General features: G+C 38.2%; 1 protein-coding gene across 1 annotated transcript; it reads left to right on the top strand.

Annotated features, from left to right (window-relative positions):
- The first annotated feature begins 254 nt into the window (after positions 1–254).
- On the top strand, positions 255–18,032 carry ANAPC4 (anaphase promoting complex subunit 4). The gene is given in 29 exon segments (XM_032187384.1): positions 255–427; positions 1,715–1,820; positions 2,405–2,537; positions 3,974–4,048; positions 4,187–4,213; positions 4,310–4,331; positions 4,333–4,355; positions 5,014–5,098; positions 5,502–5,612; positions 6,180–6,263; positions 6,522–6,608; positions 7,340–7,404; positions 7,500–7,542; positions 7,654–7,730; positions 8,161–8,261; positions 8,341–8,392; positions 8,606–8,661; positions 9,875–9,921; positions 10,872–10,928; positions 11,095–11,151; positions 11,476–11,569; positions 12,720–12,817; positions 13,358–13,419; positions 13,503–13,541; positions 13,636–13,737; positions 14,848–14,925; positions 15,752–15,922; positions 17,135–17,258; positions 17,647–18,032. Coding segments are annotated over 29 exon segments (2,400 nt in total). The 5' UTR covers positions 255–319; the 3' UTR covers positions 17,863–18,032.
- The last annotated feature ends 206 nt before the right edge of the window (positions 18,033–18,238 follow it).

The raw sequence follows: 18,238 nt of genomic DNA, 5'->3' as shown, positions 1-18,238 counted from the left end.
TGGGGTGGGAGTGGGTACTGCGGCTCGGGGTACACACCGGTGAACATGGGGCGAGGCTGAGCGATGGAAAGGCACAAACTCCTAGGAATCCAGGCTGCGTTAGCTCCGTTTTTCTCACAGTAGGGTTTTGTGAGAAGAAAACCGAGGACTCGCCTCAGAGCGGGACGCGCTCCCCTCAGGCGGCGGGGCGGGGGAGGCGCCGCCTCCGGAAGGCGGCAGCGGCGGCGGGCGGGCGGCCGTGAGGGGCCGTGAGGGGCCGGGGGCTCCCCGCAGCAGGGCCGGAGGGTGCCAGGCGGCCGCCTGGAGGAGCGCCGCCGCCATGCCCGCCTTCAGGCAGGTCGGCGAGAAGCAGCTGCCCCAGGAGGTCGTCTTCATGGCCTGGTCGCCCAAACGGGACCTCATCGCCCTGGCCAACAGGGCCGGGGAGGTGAGCGCCGCCGGCACTGCGGGCTGGGGGGCTGAGGGAGGCGGGGGAGGGCGGCGGCCGCCATCTCGCGGCCGCCCTGCGCCGTGTGAGGGAAGGGAAGGGAAGGGAAGCCATGCTTTATCAGGCTTCGCAGAACTCGTTACGCTTTCCGGTCTTAATTTGCAGAAGAAATCATAGGGTTGGGGCGGGAGGGGTCTGAAGGATCGCCCAGTCCCACCCCCTGCTATGGCAGGGGCACCTCCCACCAGCCCAGGCTGCCCAAAGCCCCATCCAGCCTGGCCTCGAGCACCCCCAGGGATGGGGCATCCACAGCTGCTCTGCCACATCCGCAGCCTCACCACTTATAGCAAATAATTTCTTCCTCATATCTAATCTAAATCTACCCGCTCTCAATTTGAAGCCGTTAACCCTTGTCCTGTCACTACAGTCGCTGATAAAGAGACCACTATAAGGTCTCCCCAGTGCTGCCTTTCCCCAGGCTGAACGCCCCCAGCTCCTCACAGCCTCTTGATCATCCTTGTGGCCCTCCTCTGGACTCACTCTAATATGTCCACATCCTTGTGGTGTGGGCCCCAGAGCTGAACGCAGCGCTCCAGGTGGGGTCTCACAAGTAAAGCAGAGAGGGAGAATCCCCTCCCTTGCCCTGCTGCCACGCTTCTTTTGATGCTGCCTGGGATGCAGCTGGCTTTCTGGGCTGCAAGCGTGCATTGCCAGCTCATGTGGAGTTTTTCATCCACCAGTACCCCAGGCCTTTCTCTCCACAGGGTTGCTCTCCATCCACTCCTCACCCACCCTATTCATGTTTGGGATTGCTCTGATCCAGGTGTGGGACCTTGCGCTTGGTCTTGTAGAATGTGCTGATGAAACTCTGGGTGCCTATACTGTGGGATTTTAAAGCATTTCCTATTTAAATTAAATCTGTTTTCAAGCTTTTCTTCTTCCTGAAACTGCTGTGTGGTCATGCATGCAGACTGATTATGCTTTTGGACTGTCGTCGGCAGAGAAGCATGAGTAACCCTGAAAGGGTACAGGCTGCTAAATTCTACAAGGCACCGTCTATTCCTATGTATTGCTGTACAGTAAGCAGCATGCTGGTCTCTAAATCACACAGGAACGAAGCATCTACTCCAGGAAAAGGTGTTATTGAGGATGTGGAAGTTATTAAAGAATAGTAAAAAAAAATGCATCTTCAATTGATTTACAAATTATATTAATGGTTTTATTTAAATTAATGTTTTATTTAAATTAGTATTTTATTTTTCTGTCTTAAATGTGTTTGCTTTGTAGGTTTTGCTTCATCGGCTCGCAAACTTTCAGCGAGTTTGGAGTTTGCCACCAAATGAAAATACAGGAAAAGAAGTGACTGCTCTTGCTTGGAGGCCCGATGGCAAAAGTAATGTAATGTATATGAGGTGACATGCTGCAATAAAAATCCCACTGGGAATCGCTGAAGGTTGTGGTGTTGATACATTTTATCTGCAAAAGAAACTTTGAAGTAAACTGTATTTGAAGAAAAGGGTAGCTTAATTTTATGTAGGTTTATTGAAAGTGATAGCAAAAGTTGAAAGCAATCACAAAAAAAGATTTCCAAGATGAATTTATGTCCAAAATACTGCTTTTCAAGGTGTAGCAAAGCATCCATTTCCTAACACAGCAGATGTTTTTTTATGTGAACTACTAAATTTATTGGGAAAATAGTGAAAAGCTATCTGATCAGGACTGTGTTAGAAGCATGTAAACATGTTCAACATGTAAATAAATAATTGTGGGATCAGGCTTTTGACAAATACATAACTTAAAATATGATGGGAGTTCAAACCCTCATTCTAATTAGGTTTCAAGTGAGAATTTGGAAGCACTGTAAGTGGACAGAGAGAAAATTATGCTCAGAGTTGGACTTTGAAGATGTGTTGTTTCAGTGTAAAGTACAAAGTTTTGCATGTTGGTTATTTATACATTTTACTTGTCCTTTTCTAGTTTTGGCTTTTGGCCTTACTGATACCAAGCGGATTATTCTGTGCGATGTAGAGAAACCTGAAAGCTTGCACTCCTTCTCAGTGGACTCATCTATTACCTACATGCACTGGATGGAAGTAACTGAGGAAAGCAGGTGGGTCTGAGAACCTACAAGTACATTATGGGCTATGTAGCACTACCTTACTAATAATTTATACTGTGTATGTTACAAACAGTCAAATCAGAAAATATGTCATCGCAGATGTCATCTTCTTACTGCTTTATTCTAACCAGAGGGAAAATTTTAACAGGTAGCTTTCATATGCTTATTTTCAGTGCTGACACCTTAGTCTTGTGATTCTTTAGGTTATATGCAAATATTTCAGCATAAAACTGTTAACTTTCACAGCACGTCTCCTGATCCAGTTTATTTCGATACCAATTAATTTATTAAAATAATTATAATAATGTTATAAGGTTATTTTGTTTCGCTAGAAAAGCTATTATATTTAAATCTTTCTTCACTTGTGCTTTCAAGACCTTTAGTTTGGTGTTTACATCTTTTAGCAGTGCATCTTTGATATGACATCCAAACCTGCTGGCGGTTCTGCCATGGGTGTGCTTGCTCAGGAAGTCAGAATGTTGCTTGTAGTGACTGTGAACTCTGTGGCATTAAATAATTCTCAGTAGCACCTGTGAGCTGGGAGATATCATTGTCCCCATTTCTGTGGTCTTACAAAAACCTCTAACGTTCACTTTATTGTATGCTAGGATAACAATTAATAAAACATTTATTTGAAAAAGAGAGGTACGGTAAGTCTGACTGATTTCCCACCCTGCCTCCTGAGAATGGAAACCTTAAGATAGCAAGAAAACAGATATATCACAAGTCGTTCTAGTGTTCTTCTGATTGTAGAATTATAGAATAATGGAATGGGTTGGAAGGGACTTGAAGGATCACCCAGTTCCAACCCCGCTGCCATGGGCTCAGATGCCACCACTAGATCAGGTTGTCCAGGGCCCATCCAGCCTGGCCCTTGAACACCTCCAGAGGTGGCATGGGGCATCCACAGCTTCTCTGGCATCCCTGTGCCTGTGCCTCACCACTGAGTGAAGGATAGATAGGGATAGACTTGTAGAGAACCTAATCATTCAGACACATCTAAAGTGTGGTATAAGGACTGTGTTTTAGTCTTCATACCACAGTATGTGTCTTTTAGAGTGAAGCTTTGTTGAGCTGCTAGTAGGTTAGCTGCAGGACTGTACGGGTTTTAAACAGGAAGCCCCACTCAGTAACTGCATTACAGATGATGGGGGATTCAGTGGTAAGGTACTGAGCCAGCAATTACAAACTCTCCAAATGTTCTCCTTTGAAGGAATTAAAAATAAATAAATCAGGCCTGATTTATTAATCTGGTTATTAGATAAATTTAGTTATTAAAGGCCCCATAAGGGATTACTCTCTGATATTTGTATCTTTTTAATATAAGTGACATGTTGAGTATGTGCTGTAACTTCAACATTAGAAATTCTCTTTCCCCTTCCATTTTTACAGTTTGGTTAGTAAAGATAATCTTATTTGTTTTTCAGTGTTCTTACTTCCTTTTATAATGCTGAAGATGAGTCAAATCTCCTTTTGCCTAAATTACCAGCACTACCAAAAAAGTAAGTGTTATACTAGCAATCCAGGAACATGACATTTGTGTTTGTTGTCATTGTTTTGTTTATTAACTATACTGCTCTACAGATGCTTTGGATTAGATGTCAGCTGATTATAATTGAAAATACTGTTTTCTTTTTCAGTTATAGTACAACGGCAAAAATTTTCAGGTAAACTGTGATATCTGTTTTAGTTTTTGTGTTCGTTTGTTTTTCTGGTATTGAGACAAGCTACAAAAAAACCAATCATGTATTTTGTATTTTCAGTGAAGAAAAGTCAGATGAGATTTATGAAGCTTCTGGGTGACGTAAGGTAAATTCTGTTTGTGTGTTGTTCTTCCTCTAACATTTATTTATTCATTTATTTGTGGGCTTTAAAATAACGGAGGGGCTTACTTTTACGGTATTCATAATCTGTCTTTAAGGGTCCTGGAGAAAGGGTATGGAATGTTTCCTTTTTCACGTACAAAGATGAAGTTCAAGGAATATACTTTTTTTAAATCTCCATCAGTTTACATTTTTCCTCCTCAATTTAGAGGGTTTGTCAGACACCTTATGAACAACTGCTGTTGGTGCCACATCTTCTTTTCATTAGAAGATTTCTTGGAGCACAATTGAAGGCTGTCCTGCAAAGACCCTGTCTTTGCAGCTGGGTCTGTGTTACACATTTATTGCTGCTGAGATTTTCCTGAGGAAAAACAGTGAGCAACTGCAACAGACTTACTATGTGTGTGTGGTTAGGATAAATGCAGGGGAATGGAAGCATAGCCTTATCAGAATCCATTGCAGCCTGTATTGGTAGGCGGGCTGTTGTTGTAAGCTGCTACTTTTTTCTTCTAGAAGGTTCGAATTTAGCAAAGATTGTATTTGTATGCATTAGAAGCTGACAGATATGACTTGTGATAGTCTAGGAAAAAAACTGTTTATTTCTTTTGATATGCTCATCAACACATACTCTTCTGTTTTGATAGGCTTAATGCTCTCGTCCTTGGAGGCAGCTCAGGGTTTATTGAAATTTATGCCTATGGAATGTTCAAGATTGCTACAGTAACTGGGGTATGTTTCTTTCCCTTCCATGTATTTTTTCTTCAGAACATACCAAACTATAACTGCATTGAATGAAATAATAACATGTGTGCTTAAACATAAGTGAAATTGGATTGTTCAGATTTCAAAGAAAGGAGTACTTGTTTCTCTGGGTTGGGTTGTGTGGTTTTTGCTGGAAAGACATTTCAGCTCTAACTGATTATTTTAATGTATTTTCATTTTTAAATGAAACTAAGCTCAACACTAATCCACATTAAAAAGGGTGCTTTTGTTCTTGAACTGTAGCTGAAAATTCCATGTTGTTTTTAGATGTAATTGAATGCAGTCTTCTTTGTATGTGAATGTGGTAGAGCAGTAAATGCATCATAAGAAATTGCAATATTTCATTAACATTTAAACTGCAATCCTTCAGGTGGCAGGTTCTTGTCGTGGACTATGTTTGTCTAGTGATTTGAAATCGCTGTCAGTTATTACAGAAATACAAGACTCTTCGGACAATGAAGCAGAGATAACATATTTTCAGGCAAGTAAAGTAATTTTAAACTGTTCTTTAAAGGTAAAACTGCTTGCTTTAATTACTTTCAGGTAACATTATTGCTTTCCCATTATTTGCAGAAAAACGCAACTATTATTTTTAGTCTCTTTGAAATTCACCCTGATCTAGCTTTTGGATCTATCACGTTGACATGCAGTTTCACAGATGAGACTGATGGTGATGCTCTGAGGCATTCTTTTAAAATATTACTTTAAATATTATGTGAATTTATTCAGCTAGTTATTCAAAATTTCTTTAGTCTGCACACAAAGGCACGGTAGCAATGCTGTTGATTATCCAGTCTATCCAGACCAGTCATCCTTCAAATAGCTACTGTTAGAAGTCCAGAATTAGGACTTTTTTCAAGAATTTTTTGCATGTATTAAAATTCCTTACTTCTATGAATTAACTTCATTTCCCTCTGAAAATCAACTTGGAAATGAGAAATGACAGCTTTTTTTTCTGGGTTCTCCCCGTCTGTCTTTTCATTTTTGTTATCTAATGCTGTTTCAAAGACAAATCATCTGCTAATGTTGCTCATTTTGTTTGTTATAGCTGGACACCAGTCTATTATCAAGTTATTTACCTGAGGTAACTCGCATGGCCCGGAAGTTTACTCACATTTCAACTCTGTTACAGGTACAGTTTTGTTATGACATCTTTTTAATATTGCAGTTCTTACACGCTTCAATATTCTTAAATCAAGTAATTTTTTTTCCTAGTAGGAAACGTAAGTTGGTTTTAAGTAAACCTAAAGCTCTGACTTGAAAAATTGATAATAAATTTCATTTGTTATCTGCAGTATATTTTTCCTTTGCATTGTAACAGCCAGTTCTTTAATGTGTATTGAAGGGAAAAAAAAAGGGAGTAATGCTAGTGTTTGTTTCTTTCTTGCAGTATATAAAGTTGTCATTGACGTGCATGTGTGAAGCATGGGAAGAAATACTGATGCAGATGGACTCACGGTTAACAAAGTTTGTACAGGTATCGTAGTATTAACTGTTCTTTTGGAAAGAACATTCTTTTGCAGTAGTTCTGCTGTTCGTGCTAACAAACTGTGTATCTTGATGTTTGTGTAATGCTTCCAGATAAAAATTTCTAAGTTCAGAGACAACCTCGTTGCTATTCTGTATCAGTCGCTCTAGCACTGAATATACCTGAGTACAGTCAAGTGCCATTGTATTGTGATCCTCATTTACTTCATTTATTCTTTTTTTTTTTTTTTAAGTTACAGTTTTCAGCTTGCACAGCTATTGAACAGTTGCTTTTTATTTAAGGTTGTGTTCTTTGTACTTCAGTCACTGATGAACTGACTGCTATAACTGCTGAGTGGCAGCCCACCAGCATTTGCAGCCTGGTTCAACAGAGCACATGTAACAGCTAGGATTGGGATGCTCATGAATTTGCTTGTATTTTGTGTGCATGGCTGGAAGTTAATTGAATCAAATAATTCATTTATTTATTTTTAACGTAGATTCTTGATGGTGGGAAACTGAAATTTTTAGAATTTTTACTGAGTAACACAACTGAAAATAACTTAAAATACTGGACTTGAATCATTGAATTGAAATGAATTTCCAGTGATCAGTAGTCTGATTTCAGCATTCAAGGGTATGGATGGGTTTTATGATGTACTTTAACTGAGGCATTTGTGAGATTATTTGGGGCTGGATTTAAACTCTTGACCAATCTATTTCAATCATTTTGACTGACAGGAAAAGAATACAACCACTTCTGTTCAGGATGAGTTTATGCAGCTGTTGTTATGGGGCAAAGCAAGGTAGTTACTGTTGTTTTATCTGAGTACGTGTTTGCATTTGATATTGAAATACAAAATGAAAACATATTTGGTTTTCTCTCCCTCACCCCCTTTAGTCTGGAACTTCAGGCATTGTTAATGAACCAACTCACAGTAAAGGTACGTTAATATTATTTAATATTTTAAAGTGATCTATTTCGGGATCTTTCAATCACTACTCTGTTACATTAATAGAACGTTGTTGTATGTCTGTATTTCTTTTTTTTACAGGGTTTAAAAAAACTCGGTCAGTCTATAGAGTCCTCCTATTCCAGTATACAAAAGTTGATCATAAGTCATTTGCAGAGGTAAGTCAAGAAACTTCCAGTGTATTTTAGATTAAATGGCATATTATATAGTTTGGTAAAATCAGTCGTTCTTTGTATATAGGTGTGCTGGTGTAGAGACCATGGTAATGAAAATTGCACTCTTTTCTTCTTGGGTGATGGAGAGCTATTGAAATAATTCAAGCAGTCTCCATGGTCTATCAGCTGTGTATTACTGCTTGGTGTTTTTATAGGTTATATGCAAAATATTCACATCAACTTTGTGTGATAGTTAAAATCATTAGGACAATATTTGCTTTTCTGTGAAGTGATAGTTTGTTAACTGTTATATGCCAGATGACCTTATAAAGCTCTCTGCTTTACCCATTAAAAGATAAAAATGTGGTGTGTAATGAAACAAAGAGTATAAAAGAAGTATAAAAGATTATACTTCTTTGCTCTGCTTTCCTAGTGGCTCAGAGGCACTGTTATACCACTTGAGTGAATTGAAGGGGATGGCTTTGTGGAAACAAAAATATGAGTCTCTGGGATTAGATGCATCTGGAATTGAAGGTACAGTAGTCTGTATGGTACTTACCCACTCTCATTTTTCTTTTGAAAGCTTAATAACAATGGCTTGCTCTCTTTGCAGAGGCTATTACTGCTGTTGGTTCTTTCATCCTGAAAGCAAATGAGCTGCTTCAGTAAGTATAAAGTCTGGAGAATTTTTAAATCTTGTCTTACTGCATCTCATAGATCTATATGCCAAGAAGACACTTACTGGGAGGGATGCTGTCAGCATTTTTTAATAAATCAATACATTTACAGACCTTTCTGTAGTAAAGATGGAAACTTAAACCCAGAACAGCTTATGACATTTAGGTCTGGTAATTTTTTGTTGTTTGTTTCTTGTGCAGGGTTATTGACAGTAGTATGAAAAACTTCAAAGCGTTTTTTCGATGGCTGTATGTTGGTAAGCTTGATGACTTAGTAAACATTCAGTATCTGTTTTGTATGGTAAGCACTGAAATGTTAATAAGTAATTAAAACAATTTTAGTTATAACTATCTATTTATTATTATCATAGAAATTTTCTGGACATCTGTAAGTTTACAGTTGATGAGGCAAGAATAATTATAAATTTATTACCTGTTTTATATTGATAGATCTCAATTCAATTTGTGTGTGTTTAGAGTGGGTATTCTGTATTTGTAACCTGTAGTATTACCCCAGACTGTTGTGTGCTTCATTGAGCAGTTTGCTGGTCTTGACTTGGAGAAATGAAAGGATTGTTTTCAGTTTACACCAAATTTGAAGTACAGTGTAACTCTTTAACTCTGTCACTCACTGTTTTCTCCTATGGAGACCTAGCTTACATTGATGTGTAACTTTCCTGTTAGCAGTCTCTGCATGTTCTGATGCAGGGAACAGAACATAGGGTAGCTGCAGGTGAAACACTAGAAGAAAGATCAGAACTCTTTGTTTTAGACAGCTTGTTTTCATAAAGTGGTTATGAGTAGGTTTATATTTTCTATTGTTTCAGAACTTTTTTTTTTTATAAAAACCTAAACAGTCTAACTTGGTACTGTAAAAGCACCAGAAATGCAGTGTTTGTGAAGTTACAAACAGGAATATAATTACATGAATTTTAAAAATTGCAGAAAGTAGAACTATTAGAGTTCTGTCATAACATTATTAGCACTTTAAATAATTAAATATTCTCTGTGGTGTTTTTTTGTTTGGTTGGTTTTTTGGAACTAAACAGAGAACTTCTTATAATCCTTTCTGATTTGAAATCAATTCTTTGCAATTCTCTTAACACATGAGTACTGTCATGGCCCAAATAAGTGTATTATATATACACACACTTATATGCACATTTTACTACTCTTACTATGGACATGAATAAATTTGTATGAACTGTTTATAAAAATTTTATCTCAGTCTTTTGGAGGATATAATGCAGTTGGAAAGGATAAAAGATAAAAATTATCCAAGATTTCTGTTGCAAGTTAGTGGGACAAGTGAAGTTTAATTTCAGACCCAATTCATAATTGCTCACTTTTAAAAATCAATCTTTCTTCTATTTTCAGACTTGTCTTATTATACAGCAATGGAAAATTAAGAATATTAGGAAAAATATTAATACTAATGCATTAAGAATAGCTTTTTTTTTTCCCCCTTAGCCATGTTGAGAATGTCAGAAGATCATGTGCTTCCAGAGTTGAATAAGGTAGTAATAACATTTTCTAATAAATGGAGGTGTATTTTGTATTCTGCTTGACTTAGAGGGCAGAATTAAAGGTTTATTTTTTGTTCTAAAACCAAAATGGTGTCTGTACAATTTCTTTGAGAAAGCTGATGTCTGCACATCCACACTTATACACTAAGGTGCTGTCTTGCATATACTAATTTTCCTATTTTCTTTAATACTATTCTTTTTAGTACACTGTATATGACACAAGACCTCTGTGAAATATGTATATAGCAGCTCTTTAGATGCCCTAAAAGACAAAGCTAGCAGGAGTGGGATTTTAACATCTTTATCAATGCCCTGAAAGAGGAAATAGACTAGACTACACCTGCATCAGATTTGCAGACACTGCCACACTGGATGAACTAATTGGTACACTTGAGGGCAGAGGGAGACATCCAGGAGGAAATATGCTGCAGGAATGGACCCGTAGGGACCTCCTGAGGTTCAACAAGAGTGGATGCAAAATTCTTCCTGGGGAAGAATTTGCAATGGCACAGCCTTAGCTAGCTGGGGAGCAGCTCTGTTGAGATGGACCTGGAGATGTTGGTGGATGCAAGCTGGTCACGAGCCAGCAGTGGGCCCTCGCAGCAAAGACAGCGTGGAGTAACAAGGGCTATACTAACAGAAGCATGGTCAGAAGCTGAAGGGAGGTGATTATGGTCGCTATTTAGGGCTAGTCGGATCACATTTAGAATGCTTTCTCCAGTTTGGGGCCCTCCCGTACAAGACAGGCATGAATAAACTGGAGTGAGTTCAGCAGAGGGCCCACAGGCTGGTGAGACACTGGAGTACTTACCCTGTCCTCACAGCTGAGGGAGCTGGTCTTATTCAGCCTACAGAACAGGTATTCTGTGTTCACCGAGTTGTATTTCTCAACCTTTGCTCCCTTCTTGACCCCCCCGCCCTTTTTTTTGGTTTTGTTTTAGATGACTCAGAAAGATATCACGTTTGTTGCTGATTTTCTTACTGAACACTTCAATGAGGTAAGTTATATTGGTGTGCTGAATACAGCAGTTGTAGTTAACAACTGTATTTTTGCTGCTGGTAATTGAATCTGAAAAAAAAATAAATACTTCAGTCATCTTTTTGTACCCTACTTATTACCTTTGTATTTAAATTTTTGTTTTCTTTGCGTTATTTCTTTTTCAGGCACCAGAACTTTACAATCGTAAAGGAAAATACTTTAATGTGGAGAGAGTTGGCCAGGTAAAGAACGAGGGAATAAATGGAAAAAGAGAATAAAAAAGATAATCCTTCGATGGAGAAAATTCTAAAAGCTATGCCCACTCTTCTTCTCTGTCCCTAAACATCATTTAAAAATCAGTTCCATATGGAAGTGGCAGCATATGATCTTAGATGATAGTTCATTTTCTTATTCATTCCTCGAAGTGGTAGAATATTTAATTTTAAAAGCAGAGGTGTTGTATTTAGAAGGGATGTTTCATGGATTCATGAGAGGCTGTGTTAAAGTGAATTCTAATGACACTTACTCTTAATTTGCAGTCTTACAAATGTCTCTTTATTTTCTAGTACTTGAAAGATGAAGATGATGACCTTGTATCACCACCTAATACAGAGGGAAATCAGTGGTTTAATTTTCTTAAAAACAGCACTCATCTTAAAGGTAATATATGGTTCACAACACATTGAATGAAAAGTATACAGAGAACTTAACAAATGTAGAAGAATAATCAGTTTTTTCATGCCTATGAGTTATTTCTGTAGTGTTAGTTATGACATCTGAGCAGAATAAAATAAATGGGCCTTGCTATTTCACAGAGTTTTTATGCAGCTGCTTACTTAGTTGTCTACAATTTTCTGGTTATTTGGAGTTTTCTACATTTTATGTACCAGTCTCAGAAGTGTTGGTTTGGAAGGAATTGCAGGAAAGTGTCTGTTTTAAGAGATGTTAATTCCAGTGTAAAGAAGTAATAAGTACCATTTGTTCATATCCTGGGAAAGTGTTCTTGCTTATTCTCTTTTACTGAATTTTATAAACCTCTGCAATGTTCCTAGAGTATTTTGTTAATTAGTAGTGAAAAGGAAGTAAGAGACTATAGCAAACTGAGGCTGAGAATGATTCTTGTTTAACCACAGAACTTGTAAACTGTAAAAACTTTTACAGCGTAAACTGTCTTGTAACATAATTTGCTACAGCTGCCTTTTCCTGTCATCACCAACTAATTCGATAAAAAGAGGGGACGTGATAGCATTTTCTGTTTGGCAAAGCAGAATCTAGAAAATGCTATCTAAGCTATCTAAAAAGCTGTCTAACTGGAGTTAGAATTTATAATGAGGGAATAATTTAGGAGATCACTTAATCCAGCCTTCCGTTCAAAGGAGAGCTGACTTCAAAGTTGGACAGCTCAAGACTTTGTATGAGTTACGAATATCTGCAAGGATAGAAACCACATAGCCTCTCTAGGTGCCCAGCCCCAGTCCTTGTGAAAACTTCTCTGTATCTGACTAGAATTTTCCTTGCTAGAGCTTGATTGCTCTGTCTCTTCTCGCTGTGTGCAACTTTGTGAATGATGATGCTCTGCCTTCTGTAACTGCTCCTTTAGGTAGCTGAAGCGAGCAATAGGTTCCTTCTCACTTGCCCTCTTGTTTCTAGGCTGAACAAACCCAGCCCCTTCAATTTGTGCTGTAGCTCTAGGAATATCTCATTTGCCCACCACTGGACTCACTCCAATTTGTCACTTTAGTAGCAATGTAATATATTTTGATAGAAAGAGAAGCATTTTTTTAAATGAACCTTGATTCTCTGTTTGCAGAAAGTCCACTTTTGTTTCCCTACTATCCTGAGAAATCACTGCATTTTGTCAAAAAGCAAATGGAAGGAGTCATTGATCAGTGTTTACAAAAGCCAGCTGTAAGTTCGATTTACATAAATGGTAACTTTCTCTTAGGGGTAGCAGCCAACTGAAGATAGTAGCCAGCCTTAGCAAGGCCTGAAGTTTTAATCTTTGCCTTTAAGTGGCTATAACCTAGGTGGCAGCATGCATTCCAGTTTCACTGCTGGGTGTCTTAAACCTTTGGCTGGGAAGAGCATAATGGGGGATTTCTTGTTTTGTGTTTTCTGTGCATTCTGTGTGCCATGTGCATTAATTAACTGTTTTAATATTAATTAAATTATTATGTAATTATTTAACTTTAATTATTATTTATTTATTTAACTATTAATTAAGCTGTTTTAATATTAATTAACTCAATGTATGCACTGTAGATTAGATAGCTGATTAGTTGGCAATACATTAATCTGTATTCCAATATAAGTATCGGTGGATTTTTCTTTCAAATATACTAGGGTTTTATTCTTATTTATGTATTTATTTATTTAATGGTCTTAAGAAGGAATATGATTGTGAATAATTGTCTGTATTTTTTGGTCTGTTTTCATTATATTTGTTAGGATGTGATTGGAAAGTCAGTGCATCAGGCATTCTGCATGTCTCTTTACAAAACTTCTCAAAGGTATTTTTCTACATTTTTTGTAAAGTTCAGTTGCACAAAATTATAATAGTATTTTACATGCTAGTTTTGTTTTTCCTTTTCAGTGAAGATTCCGCACCTCAATTATTTAAACTACCGTTTTTGTAAGTATGCTGCTATTTCTTGTTATATGTCATTTAACAGTTATTAAAATGTGATCTGACTTTTTGTTTCCCATTTTCTCCCCCACTGTTATAGGTGGAATGACAAAGCATCCAATATACATTATGTGCTCTTCACCATATTAGAAAGTTCTATTTCTAAAATATACATTTTGAGGAGACATACAGATACTTCCAGGTAAGAAAAATAGAGGAAAAATGTTTTGTGAGATTTAGCATGTGTATAGAGACAGTTACAACTTGCCCCAACACTGGAAGTTGCCCCATTCCTGGAAGTGCTCAGAAACAGGCTGGATGGAGCTTTGAGCAACCTGGTGTAGTGCGAAGTGTCCCTGCCCATGGCAGGGGTGTTGGAACTGGGAGATCTTTAAGGTCCCTTCCAACCCAAACCATTCTGTGATTGTATGAACTATGACTCCATTTGTTTTGCTCTTCACAAAATTACTTGCTTGTTAACTAAGAAAGCTTACAAGGAATGATGAGGCTTTCTGTTTTGTTCTGTCTTACCATAAATATTATTCTTTAGTTAACTCTTTATAGCATGCGATTTAATACACTAGGGAAAAATAGGGGCATTGGATTCATAGCTTCAACTTATAGAATACATCTCTTTGGGGTGTAGTTTTGGGCACCTTCAGGAGTTTCTGTACCCAAGATATAGTTTGTCACTGCCTAGTGGTGCTGGTGTAGTTGTTTAAGGTGCATTCTGTCAGTGGAACCACTGAAATGACCAGGGTTTAGAAAACAACAAAAACTTTCTCTCCATAAAATACTGACTTTTATAATCCATGTCATTTAATTTGAGGAGATGACAGGGTGAGAATTTCTAAAAACATTTCTACAGCTGAAGAAAACACATGATGAAGCTATCCTCAGTGTTTCCAGTTGAGAGCTTCTGATGACAAAATTATAGCCTTGTGGAGTAGTTTCCATCCTATTTCCTCCCTCATTGGTATCTTGGACAGCCTGAACTCATTTTCTATAGATTTGAGAAACAAGTAACTTAATGGACCTGGGACTGAAACAGTTGAGCCAAGACTTCAGACACAAACTGTATCCCACAGGCCAACTGCAGTTTCCCATTTGACTCCATTAGTCACATTTTGCTGAGGGGCAGAAGAAATCAAAAGGTTCGCGTCCACAGTTATATCATTTTGGGATTTAGCCATGTGTTGTGCTAGGCTTAGACAGGCTTACACCCTCTCTTACTACAGCTGCCATTAGAGATTTTGTATTTTCTACAAGTGGAAAAGGAGTGTCACCAAGATAATGATCTCTGTCCTTTTAGGTCTGTCAGTAACGGAATTCTAGCAGTAGAGTTTGGAAACTTCCTGAACAACAGTATAAATGAGAACTCGGACTCCAGGTCAGTATATTTGGTTGATTTTTCTTCCCAAGTTGCACACTGCTGAATTAAAGCTCATGTGTTCCGGTGTTTAATTTACATGAGGTTACCTTACAAGTTATAATTTGGCTTTTATCCTGCAGATTAGCATTTGGGATGCCAGACTAGCTTGTAGTTCCTGAGTGAGTCAGGCCATAAGACAGGTGCCATGCCCACATGTCTCTTAATACCTCTAGAGATGGGGTCTCCACCACTTCCCTCGGCAGCCTGTCCCAATGCTTAACCACCTTCTCTGTGAAGAAAGTCTTCCTAATGTCCAGTTTAACCCCCCCCGGTGCATCTTGAGATCATTGAGTTATTTTGTACTTAATCTCAAGGTCAAGAAGCTTTTTAGTTTTCTGGTTGAAAACTAGAGCTTTAGCACGTGCTGAAAACAAAGCTAATTGGAAACAGCTCTTGCTTATATCTGCAATCTTCTTAAAGTAAGATAGAATGGGAGGCACCTCAGACGGCATGGCAGGCTAAGTTAATGCTTTTAATGTAGAACGGCCAAATGTGGTGGCTCTCAGTACCTTCAGCTGTGTTTTGGAGTTATCCTTGGTGTTTGTGTTAACTGTTTCTTACGTTTCAACTGAAATGGGAAGAAATAAGATTGCTAGTAATGTCCTTCAGTGGCATTTGTCCTGTATCTTACAGGAGTTTTTAGCAGTCTTTCAGTGTCTTAGCTGTAAGTCTGACTTTTTTATTTACAGTAACTGTTAACTACTGAATAGTTGATGTGAGTGCTTTGCACTCGCTTTTATTCCTTGATGCTTTCTAAAATATAAGCACTGTTTTATTTCTACAGATGCTACAGTTGTTTAGATGCACATTTCTATGATGATGAAACTGTAACTGTAGTTCTGAAGGAGAGTGTGGAACAAGAGGGGAAGGAGAGAATCTTGGCTCAGCTGCCTTTATCTTCAGTATACACAGATGAGGACCAAGAAGGGGAATTCATCTGGGATTCTACTAAAAGGTACTGAAAAACTTTGAAGCCTAAAAATGCAGAACTGAAAAGCAGATAAAGCAAATATTCTAATTGTGTACTCTATGTATGTAAATATTTTAAAGGGAAAAACTCTTTATGTGCTAGAGAAAGTGTGGTGAAGGACTGAAGTTTCATAAACAGTTTGTTTCATGGGCTTTGTTTTGTTTTAGTTTTGTTTGTTTTTTTTGGACAGAATACTACCTGTGCACTTGGTTCTACTTTGACAAAATCAGAGGAACGATTCAAGGCATCTCGTAGAAGCAGAAACCTTACTTGTTTTCTGAAGTGGATGCTAACTTTGCTGGTCAGAATATTGAGTTGAGGATGTTTTCAGTGTATTTGGTTATCTGCCTCTGCCTTGTAACAGACACATTTTATTTTTTTTCGTCTTTCCCCTGGTAGTCACACTTAGAGCTGTTGTCAGCTTATCATTGAAACATGAGTTGATGGTTCTTCTCCCTGTGTTGGTACAGGAGGGAGAGAGCATCTGGGGGAACTGCACACAGAAAAAAAGCCATCGTAGTTTGAGTGGTGAATCCAAGCTTTTAATTGTTGTGCCTCATTTGCTTTTTCTTGTTGTTCCACGTGCCTTTCTGGTGGATGGATTAAGATATATTAATGGCTCAAAACAAAGAGCTCTACTGCTCTGTAGATTCTTTTTTTATGCCACAAAGAAATTTATATAAAAGAACAAACAGACAGTATTAAAAACCAGTATGAACTAATCGTGGCCACTGTAATAGGGAGTTCCTTCATACAGTCCTTATGAGTGGGAGTGAACAGATAGTTTGGCTAAGGTCATGGAGGCCAAACTTCTGTATAAGTGGAATATTGCCTCCAGGACTTCGTTTGGAAACTCTTCTTGCTGAGGAGGGGTTTGAAGGAAGCCCAAGCTCAGTTTCTTGCTATAGCTGTTATCTGTGGCAAGATGGGACTCTACAACTCCCTCTTGTTGTGTTGTAATCTTTTGCCTCAGTTGAAACATGCAGTGTCTCTTCTGTTGGATCCTCTTCTGCAGAGTATCTGGAGTATCTAGAGTCATGGGTTTATCTGTTTGCTGCATATGGTATAATAAAAATTAGACCAAAGCCAAAAAAAAAAAAAAAGGGATTCACAGAGAATTTTTTTTATTATTACTTTTTTTTTTTTTTTTTTTACTGGAATTTTCTTTGTACTAGTTTTGTGCTTCTCTTCTTGCAGACTGGAGGAGCAGAGTGGTGAGATACCCACACGCACCGTCTTCTTGGAGAACCAGTGGAGAGTGCTGGAGAATATGAAAGCTCAGTATGTTGCTGTAAATGGCATTAGAAAAGTTTCCTGTGTGGTAAGTACAGTATCTGTGAACAAGTCTGTAAAAAATTAAAGGAAACATACTGTGGCTAGAGAGGGTGATAACCTGTTTTTGGTAGTTTATTGAGGCTTATCAAGATGCTGATTTTTATCACTATTTACATATTGATTATTCTGTTAGTCTGTTATGAATATGTCAGGATACAATCGTACCTGTCTCATAAAACAACCAGGAAAAACCTTTAACGGAAGTTAATAGATGAACTAGTTTTACTTTTCAGCCTGCAGAGCAATAAAACAGTTGCCAATTTCCTTGATACCTCCATTTCAGAGATAAAGGCTATTTTCAGGCCCGTTGGGCAACACTTAAATTGGTATTGGTGCTTTCATTTTTTAATTGAAACTTCTTCATGTTTCCATAGCTAAGTTCAAATCTCCGTCACGTGAGGGTGTTTGAGATGGATGTAGAGGATGATGGGGAAGTTGAGGAAGAGGAGGAAGAAGAAATAACTCAGACTGCAGCTGGGGAACCTGAAGAGCTGAATCAGTCTGCAGATAACCAAGAAAGTGTCTGTGGTGCATCTGCTGAAGAACTACCTGATGAAACAGAAGAACATGAAACAAACCTGGAGCCTTGATAGAGACTCTGATACTGATAAAGGGACAAGACTGAAATCTGCCTTTAGGCTGCTGAGATGATGTCTCCTACACGCTCTGCAGCATTAACATGTTGCTGGGTGTCAATTCTGTATCAGTTCTCTCACTTCTCAGCTAAGACCATTTGAGTTCAAGAGTATACTTACTTTTTTTTGTTGTTGTTTTGTGTGTTTTTTTTTTTTTTTTTTTTACCTGACACATTGGCTTGGTAGGAACTACATTTCTTTGAGTCTTCCATGTGAAGCTTTTTATAGGTGGGGAGAAAGAGAAATGCCAACTAAAGTTTTTATAGTTAACCTGATCAGTCCTGAATACTGAAGATAAAATGAACATGTGTGTGAAAACAACAAAACCCCA

The sequence above is a fragment of the Aythya fuligula genome, chromosome 4, assembly GCF_009819795.1.
Source record: "Aythya fuligula isolate bAytFul2 chromosome 4, bAytFul2.pri, whole genome shotgun sequence".
NCBI lineage: Eukaryota > Metazoa > Chordata > Aves > Anseriformes > Anatidae > Aythya > Aythya fuligula.
Note: the sequence above shows the minus strand (reverse complement) of the source record. Positions and strands in the feature narration are given on the sequence as shown.